The sequence below is a fragment of the Lepidochelys kempii genome, chromosome 1 (assembly GCF_965140265.1).
Source record: "Lepidochelys kempii isolate rLepKem1 chromosome 1, rLepKem1.hap2, whole genome shotgun sequence".
Lineage (NCBI taxonomy): Eukaryota > Metazoa > Chordata > Testudines > Cheloniidae > Lepidochelys > Lepidochelys kempii.
In genome coordinates, this window is record NC_133256.1 from 244,363,418 (window position 1) to 244,385,518 (window position 22,101).

General features: G+C 42.4%; 1 protein-coding gene across 1 annotated transcript in view; it reads right to left on the bottom strand.

Annotated features, from left to right (window-relative positions):
- The window catches only part of PKP2 (plakophilin 2), a 60,556-nt gene extending 39,665 nt beyond the window's left edge, over positions 1-20,891 (bottom strand). Inside the window, exons 1-4 of the mRNA XM_073329957.1 lie at positions 20,438-20,891; positions 12,275-12,387; positions 10,215-10,924; positions 2,822-2,960 (exon numbers count right to left, since the gene is read on the bottom strand). Coding sequence (XP_073186058.1) covers positions 2,822-2,960; positions 10,215-10,924; positions 12,275-12,387; positions 20,438-20,654 — 1,179 coding nt within the window. The 5' untranslated portion in view covers positions 20,655-20,891. The remainder of the gene's footprint in view (positions 1-2,821; positions 2,961-10,214; positions 10,925-12,274; positions 12,388-20,437) is intronic.
- Positions 20,892-22,101: the final 1,210 nt, after the last annotated feature.

Here is a 22,101-nt window from a genome sequence, read left to right on the forward strand (position 1 = left end):
AGAACAATGAGAGAGAGAGAGAGAGAAAGATCATACAATCATAGAATATCAGGGTTGGAAGGGACCTCAGGAGGTCATCTAGTCCAACCCCCTGCTCAAAGCAGGACCGATGCCCAATTAAATCATCCCAGCCAGGGCTTAAAAAGGCCACCAGTGGAGGTCAGCAGTAATGTCAGTACAACTGACACCAACTAGAGAAAGCAGCCATTTTGAACGAGGGAGGTTCTTCATGGTATTCTCTGTAGGCCATTTTAACCTTTCAGCCTCTACTGCAGGAGAAACTTTCAGTTATAAATAATAACAGGGAAAAATGATCCTTTGATCCTTATCATCCATCCATCTATTCAAAATATCCCAAAATTTTAACTTTATGGGACGCTTGAAGAGTCTGTGTTATTGTGTCACTGAGTTTTTTGGGGGAAATGAAAAAACAAGTTTGATACTAGATACTCGCTTTCTTTAAAGGACCCATTTTTAATTAGTTTTAATTCCTAAACAAATTAACAGATTTACTTGTAAATTCTCAGAAAATTCATTCTGTATTAATTGCAGTAATTTTGGGGAGGATACACTGTATTTCTCTTATAATAATAAAAAGGTTGATTCTCTGCTTTAAGTGCAAAACTCAACTCAGCCTTACCTATGGAGTTACTCCAGACACCTCCACAGTTACACAAGATCATAGTAAAAAATAAAGCACTCAATAGCATCCAATATACTGTGAAAATTGATCACACAAAATACTCAGTAGCTTGGTTCCAGAGGTCATAAAACATGGACTAGAAGGAATGGTGTGCATACAGTCTACATTCTCCCTGCCCCCCCCCCCCCCCACCTTCCAACTGTGGGACATTATATTCCTGAGACAGCTGCTGATCCAAGGACAGAAGAATTTGTTAGAGGAACATTCCACAGTTCACCATGATCAGCATTTTTACTGTATGACAAAAGTGGTTTCACAATCAACAGAGATAAAAATGCTTATATTGTAAGTTAATGCTTCTATTTAACACAAAAAGAAAAGGAGTACTTGTGGCACCTTAGAGACTAATCAATTTATCTGAGCATAAGTTTTCGTGAGCTACAGCTCACTTCATCGGATGCTGTAGCTCACGAAAGCTTATGCTCAAATAAATTGGTTAGTCTCTAAGGTGCCACAAGTACTCCTTTTCTTTTTGCGAATACAGACTAACACGGCTGTTACTCTGAAACCTATTTAATGCAGTTTTCTATGTAATTCAGCTTTTATGTAAAATAACCTAATAGGGCTCTTTAAAATAAAGAAATCTGTGTCACTTATCTATTTGCTATTCCAATGGTTACAAGTCTAGTAAGAGCAAACAAACATTAATATACAAAGCAGACAAACCCAGCACATGTAATAGTCTACATAATGACTTCATAAGACAGCATGCTGAGCAGTAACAAGAACTATGTATAACTATTCTTTCTACTTTGTATGTCTTGGGAGGGTGTACAAACACTTGGGTTATTTAGGAAGAAGGTGGGCATTACCAGATTTTGTATTTTTTTCAGGCTTTCATTCCATTAAAAACAGCAAGACCACCTCCCCAAATCTAGGCTTTCCTACACTATCAAGATTTGAGATCATCCGGTATAATTCTTACTACAATCCCTTGCTGAGAGTTTTGCCTTAATAAAGATTTGTTAGACCCATCTGCTGAGTAAGTGAATCTCAATCCAACACAAACACTACTCCTAAACCCCAAAAAGGTACTGTACAAATCTAGGTCTTAACTTTGCAGCTCAGGTCCATATCACCTCAACTATAAACAGAATACAGTCATAAAAGGCTTAGTTTTCAAACTTGGGTGATCAAACTTAGATGCCCAAATTTGTATTTAGGTACACAAATACCTGTTTTAGTCATCCAAGTACTGGTTTAGGTATCTAAAATGGACACTTAGTTACTAAATGTAGATTTTGTCCAAGATCTTTTTTAACAATCATGTCTAAAGTGAGGCTTTTAAGTTCATATTTAGGCGCTCCTGGGAGCTGCTGGGTGCTCAATAGTTTTGAGAATGAAGCCACTATTTAGATGCCTTAATATGAATTTAGGAGCCTAACTCTGGTCACATATCTTTTAAAAAAATATTGGAATTAGTGGACCATAATTGATCATTTTCTTCTCAAATGAGGAATCACACTACTCACTTTACTATATATGTATATGTAATTTGCTGTGCTAGGTTCAGCAGGTTATGTGGGGTTTTTTTTGGTTTTGTTTTTTAAATTATTATTTATATGCCCAATCCTCAGATATTGTAGTGCTAAATAACCGGGTAACTGATTTCTCAACTTAAATGAGAAAGACCCTTAGATAATTTTGCTCTTTCACATTATCCCACAGTGTATACTCCTGTCCAAACACCACAGCACACTTTGATTTCCACTGGCACAATGAAAGTACCCTATTTTCTTTCTACCTAGGTATTTATCAGGCTGCCATCTCCACTGTAACCGAACATATATATTAATGAAATTGTCCCTCATTTTTAAAAAATGAAGAAGGGAGAAGAGAAACAGAAAATACATATTAATTGTATGGTAAGCACAACTGCTTGTACATACTACATAGAGGGCCAGATTTTTTCCCAGTGTAAACTGGAGCCACTCTATTGACTTCAATGATGCTGGAGTAAATTGCAGCAGCAGAGAGTCTGGCTTAGAATGTTATTTGTTATTTCCCATGATGCTTCTTAAACTGTCATTTTCTTTCAGTGGCAGACAACACAGTACAGTAAATGCAGAACATTCCTTGCTCTACTAGCATGAAGTTGATATGAAAACAATTACTCACTTTCCGTCTGGCTTCTGCTTTCTGGAAGCACTCACGCTGTATAAAATTAACTGCAGCAAGGATCTTGGGTAACGAGGATGTCTTTTCAGTGTCCAGAGTGTTCACTGCAAGCTCCAGAGTCATCTCCCCTTCTGGACTCCTAAATATACAGCCATGGAAGTTATGGTGAATCAAGATGGCAGAATACCAGCATTCAGCCAGTGTTTTTTTACCAGGCAATTCATAACTATCAACACTCTTTAGTTATGCTTAGACTATGATGCTCCTCCCAGTAACTGGAGAGTTGAGAAAGGTCATGGTATCCATAACTGCCTAACACATGCTTTGGAAAAAATCCCGACAAATGGAGTTGTTATAACATGAAGTGGGTCAGCACATGATAAATCCTGCCAGAATTATGCAACCACACCAGAAGGTCCCAAGTCCCCCTCCTTGTGAGGTGCAGCGCAATCTCCACTCCCACTGACCTTAGGAGGTGCATAGCACCATGAAGGATGGGCCCCATGGGAGGCCAAATTAGAAAGAGTGTTCGTTTGTAACTGTCAAGGTTCTCTGATGTTTATTTTTCTCTGCAATACTATTATGATGGCATACACTCACCACGTCCTATCCTTTCTCAGCTGCTCTGTGCATGGAACATCTGCTGCATTGGCCCTTGGGTTTTTTGGGGGGCTTGAAAATTGCTTTTGTTTCAGACAGACAAAATTATTTTCCACTCACTGAATGAAACATAAAATTGCCTCACAGGAGCATTCAAAAGTATGTTCCCATTTCCCCCCTAATTGCCACCACCTTTGCCTGAATGATGACTACGTCAGGCAAAATGTCAAAAGCTGGAAGAAGAAGTCACCAGGCCCATGTGTTGTCAATAAAATGTATCTACAGGGGATGTAAGCCAATAAAATGCATACATGTGCATGTGTAGAATTAGGACAGGTAAGGTACATCTCTCATTCCCTTTCACCCCCAGCACATTTCTCTACAATGTAAGCAGAGCTGGCCAGGAAACTGAATTTTAGTTCCATGAAAATTTTTGAGTTTTCAGAAAAGAAATTCATTTTGAATTGGGACAAAAAAACCCCCAAAATTTTCATGGAACTGAAATCCTGCAATAATTTATTTTGGCAACACCAAAGCATGGTGTTTCCAAAACAAAATATATTCCTGAAATCCCTGGTTGCTTATCTGATGGTCTGCAGCTGAACCCAGGACTCAGGAAACCCTGGCTGTTCTTGACTGAAATTAACAAGAATCTCCTCAGATTTGCTTGTGGCCACCACTGAATAACATGGTGAAACTGACCAGAATCTTGTTGTTAAGATAACAGTGGAAAGTCAGTTGCCATAGGAGCCTGGATGCCTAGAGATCACCAAATAGTGAGCTGCCCTGGAGCTGCAGACCCTGGAAGCTCTGGTGTTCCCTGCAGCCTGTGAGCTGAGTGAGGTGGCAGGAAAACAGGCAGGTTTCCAATGGAAAAATGTTGTGTCAGAGTTTTTCTGACCAACTCTAATTGTAAATTATAATCTATCGCTGCTGGAGGTTCATCAGAAGGCATAAGATGCGATGAGTATGGCTGCAAGAACAGCAAAGAGAAGGAAAACAACCGTGACATCGTAAGAATGGCCATACTGGGTCAGACCAAAGGTCCATCCAGCCCAGTATCCTGTCTTCCGACAGTGGCCAATGCCAGGTCCCCCAGAGGGAGTGAACCGAACAGGTAATGATCAAGTGATCTCTCTCCTGCCATCCATCTCCACCTTCTGACAAACAGAGGCTAGGGACACCATTCTTGCCCATTCTGGCTAACAGCCATTAATGGACTTAACCTCCATGAATTTATCCAGTTCTCTTTTAAACCCTGTTATAGTCCTAGGCTTCACAACCTCCTCAGGCAAGGAGTTCCACAGGATGACTGTGCGCTGAGTGAAGAAGAACTTCCTTTTATTTGTTTTAAACCTGCTGCCCATTAATTTTATTTGGTGGCCCCTAGTTCTTATATTATGGGAACAAGTAAATAACTTTTCCTTATTCACTTTCTCCACGCCACTTATGATTTTATAGACCTCTATCATATCCCCCCTTAGTCTCCTCTTTTCCAAGCTGAAAAGTCCTAGCCTCTTTAATCTCTCCTCTTATGGGACACGTTCCAAACCCCTAATCATTTTAGTTGCCCTTTTCTGAACCTTTTCTAATGCCAGTGTATCTTTTTTGAGATGAGGGGACCACATCTGTATGCAGTATTCAAGATGTGGGCGTACCATGGATTTATATAAGGGCAATAAGATATTCTCCATCTCATTCTCTATCTCTTCTTTAAGGATTCCTAACATCCCATTTGCTTTTTTGACTGCTGCTGCACATTGCGTGGATGTCTTCAGAGAACTATTCACGATGACACCAAGATTTTTCTTCTGATTAGTTGTAGATAAATTAGCCCCCATCATATTGTATGTATAATTGGGGTTATTTTTTCCAATGTGCATTACTTTACATTTATCCACATTAAATTTATTTTGCCATTTTGTTGCCCAATCACTTAGTTTTGTGATTCATCCATATTACAAATGAAATACATTCTTATGTCCTGATGTCTCCACTATGTTTTCATTTATTATGAATCATGCAATCTCCTGTCTTCTCGTCTTCTCTGAATTAGTGTTTTGAACTGATCTATTTAACAGACAGGTGCCAAGGAGTGCTCTTGTAGGACATAGACATCTGCTAGGCATATCCATAATACCTTTTAAAAGGATAGGACAAAAATGAAAGCTGAAGTGAAGGAGAAACTGGAGGAGGGTGTCAAATAGAAGGGAGAAATAGAAACAGACTTATGAGCAAAAATAATATCAACATGGGTTAGCTTCTCTTGTGCACCAAACTGTGCTTGGCGCCAATTACAGCGCCCTGATTCTCGTGACTGGCCCTGGCACCAGTGCAATTTAGTGCAGCTGCTGAGGTACTCTAAATTGCAACATTGGTGTAAGGATCTTACAATTGATCAAAATCATACATAATGAACCTGAACAGCACTGAACTGAATCACATCCCTTCCTCTTACTCCCCTTAATGTGAGCCAGAAAAGTACACCCTTTCCCACTCTTTTTGCTATAAAAGTAGGCCTGATAGCAGGATATGTACATCAGGAACAGTTAATGAATGGCACTGAGATCAGTCAAGAAAGACAAGGTCATGTCCTACCCAAAATGAATACACACAACTCCCATTGAAGTCAGTGTAACTCTGCAAGGTGATCTAGAGCAATATGTGGTTCACTGAAAGTCTTTCTTCATGGCTGATATCTGCATTCACCTGTCATACCCCAAAGCCTCCATCCTGTTGTTGTGTACTGCAGTCCTTGCACTAGTCATCACAGAGTAGCTGCGATGCACCATTTTGTCTGATAATTTTAAGGTGGCACTCAGCACAAGTAGAATGATGACTCCAGAAGGAACTGCTCTCTAAACAGCTGTGTAACATCAAAGGGCAGCAGCACTCCAGGAAATCTCTAAGCCTTTGATATGGGAATGGTTCTGGTGCATCATCCTATTGGCATGTCCAAAAGATAGGGCTAAGTGTCTCTGTGCCCTGAGCTCTGAATTCACAGTGTTAGCTAAATATTCTGTAAATGTTTAAAATGCTTATATGTTATATATAAAGAATTTAATGATTTTATATCCTCTCAGCTAATCTTTAAAGAGACCGGAGTAGGATTAAATCCTTAAGTTTTAAATAACTTCCTGCACACAGCTGTAAAATACAGTGTGTGCCTTATTATAAGGCTAACTGCTGAATTGTTCTAAGGCTTAATGCTGAAGTTTTTACTCACGTCTTAGATTAAGAGATATTTGGGGAAGGGGATTGCTTACTCTGCATGAAATCTTGCCTCCACTGAAATCAATGACAAAACTCCAATAAACTTCCATGGAGGCAGGATTTCATCCTCTGTGCCTTACATGAGTAATGCCCTGATCCTACTCTCATTTATTTAAATAGTGCAGAATCAGACCCCAAAGTCAATAAAGTACTACAGAATTGGACTCATAACATTTAATTATCCAGCATTTACTGGAAGAGAAAGACCTATCTGATTCTTCTTCATCTGTGGCGATTACTATTACAGAATAACATTTGTAGGGCCAAATTTTGTTTTTGGTATCACTGATGTAAACCCAGAATAAATCAATTTATGCTCACAGTTTATTGTCTTGACTTCAGTGTAGTTACACTACTCAGTTTACAATGGTGTACATGAGAGCACAATGTGTCTGGTATCTCTTATACCTAATTCTACTTTATGTTGTGCAGTCTGTAAGAGTAGATGGAGCATGTTAATATGGAATTGAATGAACTGTAAAAAATACTCTATTTAAATGTTATTCACATCTAGAGATGTTTTTTAATAAGGGGGAATTTGTAGAGTTTGTAATTACCATTTTTGTAGGTGCCTGAACATAACACATCTGCAGAACACGGGTATCTTATTATACACCAGCACCTGTAACAAATCTATTCTTAACTCACTATTTAAAGACAGTTTACATGATTATAATTTATTCTTTACTTTTTGTCTAAGATCAAGTGTACTATCAAATGATACATCTCTTTTCAGGGACTATATCTTGACTATTTGTCTTTTCCAATCTCTAACTAATATGACCCATCATATAGGTTCTTATACTTCGAGTAAATGCCATATCTTTATGGAAATTTAAGGCTAGATTTTCATAATATGGCTGTAATTCAAAATTGCAGTTTAGGGCATTTGAACATCTAAACTTGGAGCATATAGGTATTTAGATACTCAAGTGACCTATACGCTTCCCACAATAATTTGTGCCCATAATTTGCGGGTGCAAAAATATAGAGTACCCACAAAAGCTAGGCTGAAAAAATTGGCTGTTAATTGCTACATTTTCAAAGAGGGCCTCAATCTGGCCACTAATTTTGCCTCTGTACTTGAACATGGTCACAATCAGTTATAGGCACAACAACAGAATACACACTTGTAGGTGTGAACAGCAATTTTGCCAACAAGCCTTACAGTCTGACATCTAAATTCTAGTATTTGTGCCCACAATTAATTGCAAACACAAATGTTATTCCAGCACAAAGCTAAAGGATTTTGTTTTGTTTTTAAATTGTGGCCCTTGAAGTGTTGTTACCTATGGGAGATACAAGCCAAGTTGTTTGCTAACTGGATTTTGGCATTTACTTTTGGGCGCTGCCTTGAAAACTCACCCTCATGTTGTCTAATTGTGAATCATTTCTGTATTTTGTTCTATGCTGCTCCTCTAATTTTATAAAAAAACCTTCTCTATAAAAATATACTGGTGTCTGGGTAAAGTACTCCTTTTTCCCTTGAATGAGTTTAGTTTGAAACAAGTACAGAGTTAGGTCATGATTCTGGAAAGCACTTACGCACGTGTTTAACTTTAAATACATACTTAAGTCAGTGGGACTTAGGCATGTGTGTAAGTGCTTTCATGAATCAAGGCCTTAGTGGAGAAACAAATCCACTTAAATTACCATTCAACAGTTAATAGTAGCTTATACAGGAAAATATAATATGAGGGCCTGATGCGTTCTGCCTGTAGAATCCAAGATGTGGGCTTATGCAGTAGAAATTTCCTCTGGTGTTGGGAGCAAATGATATAAACATGTCCCCAGCCTGTGCACTGCTGGGGGACCTGGAGTCAACCGACACTGCTCATATAGTGAATAGAGTCAGCCTGAGAGAGCATGGGATCAGGGTACCCAGGAGATGCTCTGATTTACCTTAACTTCTGGGAAGTCTCAGACAGTGGCTGCTTCCCCCAGCAGGACCTTTGAGGGAGGGCAGCAATGTGACTTGTGTCTGCCTTATCTCCGGGATAAATGTCTCTGCTGGAGCAGCTTGAACAAGGGTGAATCAAATCCAACATTTAACACAACGGAAAGTCATACAATGGAGAAGTGAACTGGCATGGATAAAATAAGAACTGGCCTAAATCTTGAGCTAAAACTTGAACCAACTCCTTCCTCCGCCCCTCCCCCCAAAACACACTTGTTCTGAGTTTTTTGTTTTTTAAAAAAGTGTGGCTAATTTTTATTCTGATTCTTTCATTTTCCTGTGTTTCTGTACTTCCTTGTTCTGACTAGGACCAGAAGTGCCATAACACCTCAAGGCAGACCATTCTCAGAACTGGCCAACTGGACACAGGAAGTAAGGAATACTCATGAGAGAGGCTCTTCCTGAGAGTTTTTAGGACAATTTCGCTGACCAACCAAGGTTCAGATATTTCTTTTCAGGTACAAATAAAATCTGAACTTTTGCATGCATATCCCAACTGAAATGAACAGCAAAACCTTTTAAGTTTCAACCAGTCACTTCCTCATACCTAGTCAGAGGATACATACAGAAATTCAGTTGTCAGCACTGCCTGCTCCATAGCCTCAGTCAGCTTAATCCCTTAACCTTGCCTGCTTTAAAAGAGTATCAGAATCATATCAGGAATTCAGTATTTTTGTTTAAACAGGCTGTATTTTGACTGGAATCGTTTTACTGTATGATAACTTGTCCTGACCTGACAACACACAGAACAATGCTCTACTCTGATACTGCAAACCTCAATGGTCTGTACACTTAATTTCTCAGAAAACAAATGATGCTGTAGCTATCTGATCAGAAATGTTCAAGCCCCACAGCAAAATTCCATCAAATAGAATAGCAAACATAAAAAACAACAACAAAATACAAAAACAAACAAAGCTTTGGAAAAAAAAAGGAATTTGAAGGCTACACGTTTGTGGGGAAAAAAGGAAATTCTCTAATTACACTGTTGGTGCTAGCAGAACAATTAACATTTAAATTACATGTACAATAAACCATGAAATAGGAATGTGAAGTATAGTAAACTGTGTAATATTCTTCTGGTTATTAAACCGTTCAATCTATATAAGAACTGCCAAATGAACCAGAGCTGAAATGATCTGATCTACCCAACAGCACAAGGCCTGTCAATATGTCATTGCAAGTTAGACTGTAAATTATTCAAGGCAAATAACATGTCTCCCTATATGTTTGACTAGTGCCTAGCACAATGAGACCACAGTCACGAGGCTTTTGGGCACTACAGTATATATAGTTCACAATAATAGTAATAATAATAATTTTCCCTTCTTCCGTCCATTCATCCAAAATAAGAGTCCAAAAAGAAATCATAAAATGACTCTTCCACACTGAAATATTTTAGATTGAGTCGGCTGTTGAGCCACTGGCCAGAAATGCATCTATGCTTTGTGAACTGATGGACTAGGATCATTTCTTTTTCTACTGGGAAACACGTGGGATACAAAATCCGCATGAAAATGTCCAGGTATCTGTGAACTGGAGAAGATTTAGAGTCAGACTTACCCTAGCTGAGATCCACTGGAGACTGCTTTCCCAGCGTGTAAGAGAACATTTTCTGATGATGCTGCCGCCAGAGCTGCAGTCATTGCCATCCTCTTCCCACCTGTTTCGGCAGTAGCACTGGTCCCTGCAGCTGGCTGGGGAGTTTCCCTCATGGACGGTGTGCTTCTGAAGGTACTTTGTTGCCAGCTGGACTTCAGAGACTGCCTGTTCTGAAATCCAGGTTGGGAAGCAACAGGTGCTCTGACTTGTCCCACAGCACTACCTGTAGTCAGGTAGTTCTCTTTCTCTAAGAGGTTGGTCATACTGCGACTGAATCCAGCTTGTGGGTAGATAGATACACTTGGGCTGGTGGGGGCACTGTCAAAGACTGTGTCATTAAAAGGTCCTCTATGGAACTGGGTTTGATAAATCTGCTCTCTGATTGCAGAATCACGATTACCATGACCAACAATCTCAGAGCGAGCATATCTTGGTGGGGCAATAACATTGGATCTCCTGCTATCACCATGCCTTGGAGTGAATCCAACTTGGTTTCCCCTGTTGTAGCGGAAATCATCGTATACATATGCCAGCTTCTCAGGACCTTTCTGAGGAGAAACTTCTAATCTCTTCAGAGGCTGCCTTTGGTACCTTTCTTCCATGGTCTTGTATGAATTATATTGTGTGGCTGTATTCCCCCAGCCATTTCTGTAAGTGATTGGTAAGCTCATCTGTACAAAACCAGCAAAAAAAGGGACAAAAGTCACCAGAAGAACAGAGCTTTTTTTGTTTTCTTAACTATTATTTTATAATTTGGGTGGATAAAATGTTTTGCCAGTTGCTAGTAGAATAGTACAATAAAACGTGAACTTCAGTCAAAGACGCAGATGATAATGGGTTTTATTGCACTTCTTCATTAACCTCCCACTGAAACGAGGAGGGAGTGCATTCTAGTGCTTAGGAGCCCTGGGCTAGGAGTCAAGACTCCTGCGTTTTAGTCCCTGCTCTGCCACCATCTTGAAGTGTTATCCTGGGCAAGTCACTAAATTGAGAGACATTCAAAAGGGCCTCTACATTCTGGGTCATCTCCATTTTTAGGTGTTCAACTTGACACGCCCAGAGCTTGATTTTCGAAGACACTGAACACCAACATCTCAAGCTGAAGTTAAACCCTCAGACAGATGAAAGAGGCTATGTCAGTGAAGAGCATTAACAATGATATTCTAGTCAGGTTTGTACATGCAGTCAGCTTATCTGACCTTGCACTGGAGCAGTGATGAACAGCTTTTCTGGCATCAATGGTCATACTGGCAACTTGTCATAATCCCTAAACCACACCTTATTTACATACACATGCATTAAAAAGTTACTGTGAATTATGAATTTAGGGTGGAGGCCATAGCATCTAGGGGCCAGACTGCAAACTCCTTACTCTTACTGGTGAGGAGCTCGCTCCTCACAGGGATTGTCTCAAAAATGGGAATGCTCACCAGTGGAAGGAAGGGGTGCACAATCTAGCTGTAGGACTGGGTCAGGCTCGTGGGGTTGGTTGCATTTGTTATTGAAGAGAGATACAGTTCCTTCCATTGCCCTTAAATACGTAAGGGGGAAAAGAATGCTTCATTTCAGGAGTCACAGTCCCACACTGTGGTATAGGGAAGCTGCAAGCCATTGTCCCATGCCATCCACTCTCCCTGGTTCTTCCATTTCTACCATCAAAACCATGATATCTCCCTGAGGTTCCTGTGTTACCTCCAGTTTCTTCCCTCAGTGCTCCCTCCTTTCCAGAGATGATACTATTCATTCTGTAATGTGGAGTGGGTGACATGCTGCCTGCGACTCCCATTGGCCGAGAATGGCGAACGGTGGCCACTGGGAGCTATGCCAATGTAAACAAACAGTCTGGTGGCCCGCCAGCGGATTGCCTGCATGCCACAGCTTGCTCACCACTGGTTTAAAGAGATTACAGTGTGAACATTTAACATGATAGAAAAAAAACCTGAGCCACTGTTTGTGGCAGCAAACAAAGTCATAAATTTGCAATTCTACATATTTTCAGTTATTCCCTACATTTTCCTCACCTGGAGAGAGGGATAATAAGTGACTCCATGTGCAAGTCTTGAAACAAAAGAATTATCAACTGTGTCCAGGTTATAAACATGTTCTGGAACACTGGTGGCCCGATGGAGACCTCCTGTAATTGAAACAAGACTAATGTAAATACAATCTTATTTTATAACAAATTATTTTATAACAAAAGGACAATATATGTCCAGCCTAAAACCTTGTGGAGCCAAGAAACCCAGCAGGTCTCAATATAATCACACCCCAGCTAGTCAGAGTCCATTAGTGGTCATGATCTTCTCATGTTGCTCTGGTTTTTCACCTCATGAATCTCTGTTCCCCACCCTGTCTCAGAGTGGGTGAAAGCGTCCCCTACAGGTAACCTTTGGAGTTCTAGATTCCTGCTTTCTTCCTTCTCCTATTTCATATTCAAACATTCATGAAATACAGAAGCACTTAGATTTCTACCATACTGTATCAGCCCTTCGCGGAATCACAGATGCTTGAGATGGACTGAATGATCTGGATGACTCTATCTCCCTGCCAATGGAGGAGTGATCTCTACAGTATACTTCCTAATGTTTTATACTTTACATTTGTCCAGGCTGGAACAGTTGCACAATTTCTCATAGTTTAAGAAAAACAAAAAGGCTTTATTATTTAGGAAGAAGTAGCAAAGAATTTAACAGGAAAAAATATGAATGGAAGCCTTCAGCAAATGTTCCTTCTACTTAATGCCTCTCTCTACTACAATAATTTTAAAAGGGAATGATTTTCTTTGTTTTTAAATGTGAGATTGAGTATGATCCAACTTTCTACTGAAACATCTACTCAAACTAGAAGAGAGAAAGTCAGCTAAATGCAAGGGAGAAAAATCCCATTAAGACCTTGTCAAGGTTCCTTCCCCACTCTAAACTCTAGGATACAGATGTGGGGACCTACATGAAAAACCCCCTAAGCTTATTTTTACCAGCTTAGGTTAAAACTTCCCCAAGGTACAAACTATTTTACCTTTTGTCCCTGGACCTTATTGCTGCCACCACCAAGCGTCTAACAAATATAACAGGGAAAGAGCCCACTTGGAAACGTCTTTCCCTCCCAAATTCCCCCAAGTCCTACACCCCCTTTTCTGGGGAAGGCTTGATAAAAAATCCTCACCAATTTGCAAAGATGAACACAGACCCAAACCCTTGGATCTTAAGAACAATGAAAAATCAATCAGGTTCTTAAAAGAAGAATTTTAATTAAAGAAAAAGTAAAAGAATCACCTCTGTAAAATCAGCATGGTAAATACCTTACAGGGTAATCAGATTCAAAACATAGAGAATCCCTCTAGGCAACACCTTAAGTTACAAAAAGACACAAAAACAAGAATATACATTCAATTCAGCACAACTTATTTTATCAGCCATTTAAACAGAACAGAATCTAACGCATATCTAACTAGATTGCTTATTAACCCTTTACAGGAGTTCTGACCTGTATTCCTGCTCTGGTCCCGGCAAAAGACAACACAGACAGAGAGAACCCTTTGTCCTCCCCCCGTTACAGCTTTGAAAGTATCTTGTCTCCTTGTTGCTCATTTTGGTCAGGTGCCAGCAAGGTTGTCTTAGCTTCTTAACCCTTTACAGGTGAAAGGGTTTTTCCTCCGACCAGGAGGGATTTAAAGGTGTTTACCCTTCCCTTTATATTTATGACAGACCTATACAAATGAAGAAACATAAGGGAGACATAAAAGGGAACCTAATCCATAACTGGCCTACACCCAAAACTGTCCTCCAAAACCTCAGAAGATTTATAGGTCTATTACTTATAAAATTGAATGTGACTTCTTCAGTGAAAGTAATTATATAGTCAGGGCCCTTTTTGATAAGCTATGGTGCCAGATTCACCCATCAATAAAATTGTTAACGTAAAGGAGTGTGGACTTTTGTCAATCACTAAAGGAATGGAAATGCGAGATACAGAGTTAAGTAGCCAGTAAAGACACATCAAAGAGATCCAGATTGGTGAAAAGGAGAAACAAAAACAATACAACCGCATTTGCTCTAGCCCCTCAGACAGAGACAAACACCTACAAGATCTCTATCAAGCATTCTTACAACTACAGTACTCACCTGCTGAAGTGAAGAAACAGACTGACAGAGCCAGAAGAGTACCCAGAAGTCACCTACTACAGGACAGGCCCAACAAAGAAAATAACAGAACGCCACTAGCCATCATCTTCAGCCCCCAACTAAAACCTCTCCAACGCATCATCAAGGATCTACAACCTATCCTGAAGAATGACCCCTCACTCTCACAGATCTTGGGAGACAGGCCAGTCCTTGCTTACAGACAGCCCCCCAACCTGAAGCAAATACTCATCAGCAACCACACACACCACACAACAGAACCACTAACCCAGGAACCTATCCTTGCAACAAAGCCCGTTGCCAACTGTGTCCACATATCTATTCAGGGGACACCAGCATAGGGCCTAATCACATCAGCCACAGTATAGAGGCTCGTTCACCTGCACATCTACCAATGTGATATATACCATCATGTGCCAGCAATGCCCCTCTGCCCTGTACATTGGTCAAACTGGACAGTCTCTACGTAAAAGAATAAATGGACACAAATCAGATGTCAAGAATTATAACATTCAAAAACCAGTCGGAGAACACTTTAATCTCTTTGGTCACTCGATTACAGACCTAAAAGTGGCAATTCTTCAACAAAAACTCTTCAAAAACAGACTCCAACAAGAGTCTGCTGAATTGGAATTAATTTGCAAACTGGATACAATTAACTTAGGCTTGATGGGAGTGGATGGGTCATTACATAAAGTAAAACTATTTCCCCATGTTTATTCCACCCTCCACCCCACACTGTTCCTCAGACATTCTTGCCAACTGCTGGAAATGGCCCACCTTGATTATCACTACAAAAGGTTTCCCCTCCCCCCTCCTGCTAGTAACATCTCACCTCAAGTGATCACTCTCGTTACAGTTTGTATGGTAACACCGATTATTTCATGTCCTCTGTGTATATAAATCTCCCCACTGTATTTTCCACTGAATGCATCCAATGAAGTGAGCTGTAGCTCACGAAAGCTTATGCTCAAATAATTTGGTTAGTCTCTAAGGTGCCACAAGTACTCCTTTTCTTTTTTTGAGAAATATAATGGGTTCTAATTTGTTGAAGAGCACATGAAATCACCACTACTGTTAAATTACACATGTGAACTGAAGGGAGGAATTCCAGACCCATTATTGCATAACATTTTTGATACTGCTATCTCTCTCTGTGATTATAAACTCTCTGCCACTTGGTCTCACTGCAAAACAGAATCTGTTATTTATTTAGACAATCAAAATTTTCATTTGACTGCTTTAGTGCTCAATTTTATTTCTTTCTGACCAAACTTTTAACTTAGAAAGTGACAGCAACTGGTTCAACAGTAGCTGGAACTAATGCCACTTAGTATCTTATATTTAATAATAATATAATAATTTGACAATGGAGATTGTTTATGGGTATTTATCACTGACCAGGTGTTTTTCTTTTAAAATAGAACTGAAACAGCACTTAATTTTAATCGTATAGCAACTGGAGCAATTCTCATTTGAAGATTAACTATAAATTTTTTCAAGGAATAAAAATGCACATATTTCAAGATGGATTTGAACTTGTAACAAACAAACAAAAAAGAAGCAGAAAAACACCCACAACAACAAAATGCTTTCAGGATTCTTTATGCATTATGAAACAGCAAAAAAGGGCACAAACCCAATGTTTCTCTTTGTAGGTCACAGTTAAGGCTGAGCTAGAACAATTAGTTTGATGCCTTTTATAGAAAATATACTGTTTGATGCTATACTCCTTGCACACCCAAAACTTCCAGTTCAGTCAATGAAAACTATTAGGGCACAGGGACAATAGGATTGGGCCCTTAGTGCAGTATGTACCATTGTTTCCTCTTGACACATGTAGAAACAAGTGCTTATGTGTTTGCCTAACTTTAAGTGTGTGAAAGCTGGCTACATTGTCGGGCCCAGTGGGTAGTGATCAACTGCTCGATGTCTAGTTGGCAGCCGGTATCAAGCGGAGTGCCCCAGGGGTACGTCCTGTGGCCAGTTTTGTTCGATATCTTTATTAATGATCTAAGATAGTGGGAGAGGTAGATAGGCTGAAGGGGAGGGATAGGGTCCAGAGTGACCTAGACAAATTGGAGGATTGGGCCAAAAGAAATCTGATGAGGTTCAACAAGGACAAGTGCAGACTCCTGCACTTAGGATGGAAGAATCCCATGCATTGCTATAGGCTGGGGACCGACCAGATAAGCAGAAGTTCTGCAAAAAAGGACCTGGGGATTACAGTGGAGGAGAAGCTGGATATGAGTCAACAATGTGCCCTTGTTGCCAAAAAGGCTAACAGCATATTGGGCTGCATTAGTAGGAGCATTGCCAGCAGATCAAGGGAAGTGATTATTCCCCTCCATTCAGCTCTGGTGAGGCCACATCTGGAGTATTGCGTCCCGTTTTGGGCCCCCCACTACAGAAAGGATGTGGACAAATTGGAGAGAGTCCAGCGGAGGGCAACGAAAATAATCAGGGGGCTGGGGCACATGACTTACGAGGAGAGGCTGAGGGAACTGGGCTTGTTTAGTCTGCAGAAGAGAAGAGTCGGGGGGGGGGGGGGCAGGGGAGATTTGATAGCAGCCTTCAACTACCTGAACAGGGGTTCCAAAGAGGATGGAGCTCAGCTGTTCTCAGTGGTGGCAGATGACAGAACAAGGAGCAATGGTCTCAAGTTGCAGTGCGGGAGGTCTAGGTTGGATATTAGAAAACACTATTTCACTAGGAGCTTGGTGAACACTGGAATGGGTTACCTATGGAGGTGGTGGAATCTCCACCCTTAGAGGTTTTTAAGGCCCAGCTTGACAAAGCCCTGGCTGGGATGATTTAATTGGTGTTGATCCTGCTTTGAGCAGGGTAATGGACTAGATGACCTCCTGAGGTCTCTTCCAACCCTAATCTTCTATGATTCTATGAATAGTCCAGTTATGTGTATGCTTAAGTGGCTTGCTGAACTGGGTCTGCAATGCTTACCAATAAGGCATTTATATCAGAGGGGATTGGGCATTCTCCTTTTGAAGTGCATGAGAGTTTTCCCATTGACTTTAAGGGATGCAGGATTAGGCATTTGGTGCATATTTAGCCAGTGGTGTTAAAGCAAAGTTTGAAAGGCTTTATAATTCAGGAAGATGGGTGGTTTTTTCCATCTAAACTAATAGCAAATCTCTGTGGAGGGGGCTTGCCTAAGTATAAAAATTAATATGAAGCAAATCCAGTTTTCTTGGGTCTTTCTGTGTTTTGAGTTGGAAATAACCCAAAGAAGTGTGATAAATTGAGTAGATAAGGAAGAACAACAGTGGTTAAAGTCCTTAGTGGAATAACTAGTGCACATATCACAGGTATTTTATATATAGGCTTCTTGTTTCTGAAGCCTATTTAAAAAAAAATATTGGCATTTCAAAAATGCAAAATGTCTGAAATACTTGAATTTTAGATAAACAAAGCAAATACACCCCCCACCCCAATATCCCAAATCCACCAGAATTGCAAACAGAGGAATTAGAGAAAGTAGTAGGTCTGGAGGTCTCTTTCAGAGTGTTTTGGGTGTGTTGACATTTGCATTGTCCTAACTCACCCTCATTTGTCAGCTTCAGTTTAAAGAAGCATTTTTCCAAGTCTCAACTCTATTGTCAGCCATAATATAAAGTAAAATAAAAATGCATTTCAACAGAACAAATGACAACTGTTAAAATCTTTGGAAGCTTCTTTTATACTCAATACTTTTATAGCTCAGAATTTACATATAAACTGTTCTGTCTAGAGCTACTGGCCAGTTGATTGTGAAACCAAGGGTACGTGATTTTGATGGATGTCTTGCAAAGTTTTTTAACGAAGGTACAGTTATGACTGCATCCGATTCATTTTTAGTGAATTTTTTGAGCTGGAAGCCACCAATAGCACTAGATCAGATTTTTTTTTTTTTTGCTGGGGACAAGACAGCTGGATGAATTATATTTATCCATAAGGGGTACTTTCTCTCATATTTTTATGAAAACAAAAAGATGATAGCTTCAGTACTTAAAACTCAGCTTAAGACTCTTCACATCAATGGAGCATCAGACTATAATAAAGAGTGAGTCAATATTTCTCATCTTTTTACTTAAAAAAAACAGGATTAAAGCTTTCATGATTGATCCTTATACCCTAGCTTTGGGATGCCTCTGTTTTAAAATAAAATCATATTTCCAACACCAATTAATACGAATATAAGGCCATATTATAAGAAAAGCTGAAGGTATCTAGCTCTCAGCGCTTTAGAGGATCAGGTTCTTAGGCCCTGGATCCATGTGGTGTGTAAAGGGTGTGGCTGCATGAATCCAACCCATAGGTCAGAGACTCCTAAAGGTGGGGATTGATACCCTTTTATTTAACTATAAAGCACTACGCACACCAATGTGTAGTGTAAATAATAATCTTCTATGGCAGGGATCGGCAACCTTTGACATATGGCCCATCAGGGAAATCCGCTGTTGGGCTAGGGCGATTTGTTTACCTGCAGCATCTGCAGGTTCATCCGATGGCAGCTCCCACTGGCCACGGTTCACCATTCCAGGCCAATGGGGGCTGCAGAAAGCAGTACAGGCTGAGGGATGTGCTGGCCGCCGCTTCTCGCAGCCCCCCATTGGCCTGGAATGGCGAACCACAGCCAGTGGGAGCTGAGATCGGCCAAACCTGTGGACACTTCAGGTAAACAAACCATCTCGGCCCGCCATTGGATTTCCCTGACGGGCTGCGGGCCAAAGACTGCCAATCCCTGTTCTATGGTATTATCATTTCCATGTCTCCTAATCACTCCTTTCCCATGTGTATTTTATTATGCCTCTCCTTTGTTTACTTTTTGTTTGCAGCCTGAAGGCAGGCAAGACATTATTTTCTTTATTCTTTCCATTTTCTTTAGCAAATGGGGACAGTTAGAAAAAATAGTTATTAAGAGAGGATTAAAATAAACACACTGGAATGGTTACAGGATGGCAACAGAAGACACAGGGAAGGGATAGCTCGCTGGTTTGAGTATTGGCCTGCTAAACCCAGGGTTGTGAGTTCAATCCTTGAGGGGGGCCATTTGGGGCAAAAATTGGGGATTGGGGGTTGAACTAGATGACCTTTTGAGGTCCCTTCCAACCCTGATATTCTATGATTCCACACCTGATAAACCAGGAATAACTCAGCTAAAGTCAGTGGAGTTATACTACTGTGAAAATACTGTAGCAAGATTGGAAAATCAGGGCTAATTTATTTAATTAGAAAGGAAAGAGAGAGGGAGCATTAAAGAAAAAAGAAGAAACACAACTATGATCTTATGGTAAATATTGTAAGAGGCAGGAAAGGCTCATTAGATCACCTCAAGGCCATTTCCCCGAGGACCACTGCAGTTTACAAACACTAAGACAGAGAACATAACCGATACTGAGCTTAATCAAAAGGCCCACGATCTTCAAAAACACTGATAGAGCATAAATCCCCTTGACTTTCAAATCAGTATTGCGCTCCTAAATCGTTTAGGTACTCCTGGTTACATTTATATAGCGACAATTTCAACTGGAGACATGACACACAGTTGAAAGAAGCCAGAAAAATGGAGAACCTCACAGCTGGTCTTAGCATAACAGCCGATAAGGGGGAAGACAGGCAGAATGGTTTCGACAGGGGGAGGAAGAGATTTGTAAGGGAAACATTTGACTCCTGGAGGTGACTGATTCAAACTTTTCTGTAGGCAAGATGAGAATACAGAGAGCCATGGAATATCAGTGTCACCTTCAGGAGGAGCCTTCCTACAGGATAAGGCTGCCTTGTGAGAGAACTGTAAAGAAGAAAGCAAAATGTACCAGAGACTATTGGTATTGTTGTATTAATCTTGGTAAGGGGGAGGGAGGAAGAATCAAAAGAACAAGGAGAATGAGGAAGAAAAGAAGGCGGCGGGGGGGGAAGAAGTGGTGAGGAAAGCAAGAAGAATGAGAAGGGAGAAAGGGAGTTGGGGGAATAAGAGGAAAGAGTGGAGAGAAGGGGAGAGTCAGAAGGGGGGGGGGGAAAGAATCGGGTCCTGCTTGGGGCACTCACCATTTGACAGGGAGCCTCTACTTTTCCTGGCCAGCGTTTGCTGGACCTGCTGCTGGATGCGGAGACTCTTCTCCTCCCCGGCGCGGTTGCCCACGAGCTTCAGCCTGGCCTCGGAGGGCAAAGCCAGGGTGGAACTGTCCAGCTCCTGCATGGTCTGGTGGCCCAGGACGGTGCGGATGTAGCTGTGCTCGACGGCGGAGGAGCCCGGGGTGCCCATGGTCCAGCTGGGGGAAGAAGCTCCAGCGGAGGCGGCGGTGGAGCCTGCTCCCTACGGTCCCTGGCTGAGCAGCCGCCGCCGCCGCCCAACTCCAGCGCCCAGGGTTACGGGGCTGGGCAGCCGGGGGCTCTGCCACGCCCTCCCGCCAGCGCAGGTAGCAGCTGGCTGCCAGGAGCCGGCCGCCGCGCTCCCTGCTCCTCCCCCTGCCTGGCGACGGCAGCAGGGAGGAGCGCACCCTCCCCGTCGCCCCGGGGCCAGGGCTGCTGGACTTCCCGGGCGTGGGCGCGGCCCCCTCCGATCCCGCACGCCCAGCCGGCCTCGCCCTGCGTTTGCTCAGCGGCAGCTCGGCGTGGCAGGAAGCGCCCGGGTGTGCGGATCAGTGACCGCTTTGCTGCAGCGCCCGCAGGGGCAGGACACCAGGCGGGGCGGGCTGAGCCTCTGGCGGGGCGGCCGTGGGCTCAGCCAGGCCGGGGGCGCGTTGCAACAAGCGCTGTATAGCAGGGGAGGGGAAAGAGCAACTTTGCCATGAGTTTTGGTCAGGGCAGAAAGGAGAATTCTCCCCCCCCCCCCCCCCCAGCGTGTAGGTAACAAAGCGTGTAGGTGGCCAACTTTCCTGCCCCGCCCTCTCTGAGGCCGTGCCCCAGCTCACTCCATCTCCCCTCCCCTGTCGCTTGCTCTCCCACACCCTCGCTCATTGTCCCCCGGGGCTGGGCAAGGGGTTGGGGTGCAGGAGGGAGTTTGGGTTCTAGGGTGGGGGTGCAGGCTCTGGCATGGGGCCAGAAATGGGGGTTCAGGGTGCAGGTGGCTCTGGGCTGAGGCAGGAGGTTGGGGTGCAAGAGAGGGTTCAGGCTCTAGGAGGTAGTTTGGGAGCAGGACGGGGAACAGGAATTCAGGATTGGGGTACAGGAAGGAGTGCGGGCTCCAGGGTACAGCTCAGGGCTGAGGCAGGAGGTTGCAGGAGGTCGTTTGGGGTGCAGGCTCTGGGTGGCGCTTATCTCAGGCGGCTCCTGGAAGCGGCCAGCATTTCTCTTTGGCTCCTAGGCAGAGGCTTGGCCAAGTGGCTCTGTGCACTGCCCCAGTCCGCAGGCAGAAAGAAAAGGAGTACTAGTGGCACCTTAGAGACTAACCAATTTATTTGAGCCTAAGCTTTCGTGAGCTACAGCTCACTTCAAGTCCTCAGGCGTTGCCCCCGTAGCTCCCACTGGCTGCAGTTCTCAGCCAATGGGAGCTGTGGAACCGGCACTTGGGACAGGGACAGCATGCAGAGCCCCAGCGGCAGCTCCGACGCTTTGGGGGACGCATGGACATGCCAGCCACTTCCAGGAGCCATGTGGAGCCAGGGCAGGCAGGGAGCCTGTCTTAGCCCCGCTGCGCTGCCGACCGGACTTTTAATAGACTTTTAACTAAATGGCTCTGGAGCCACCAGGGTCCCATTTCGACCAGGCGT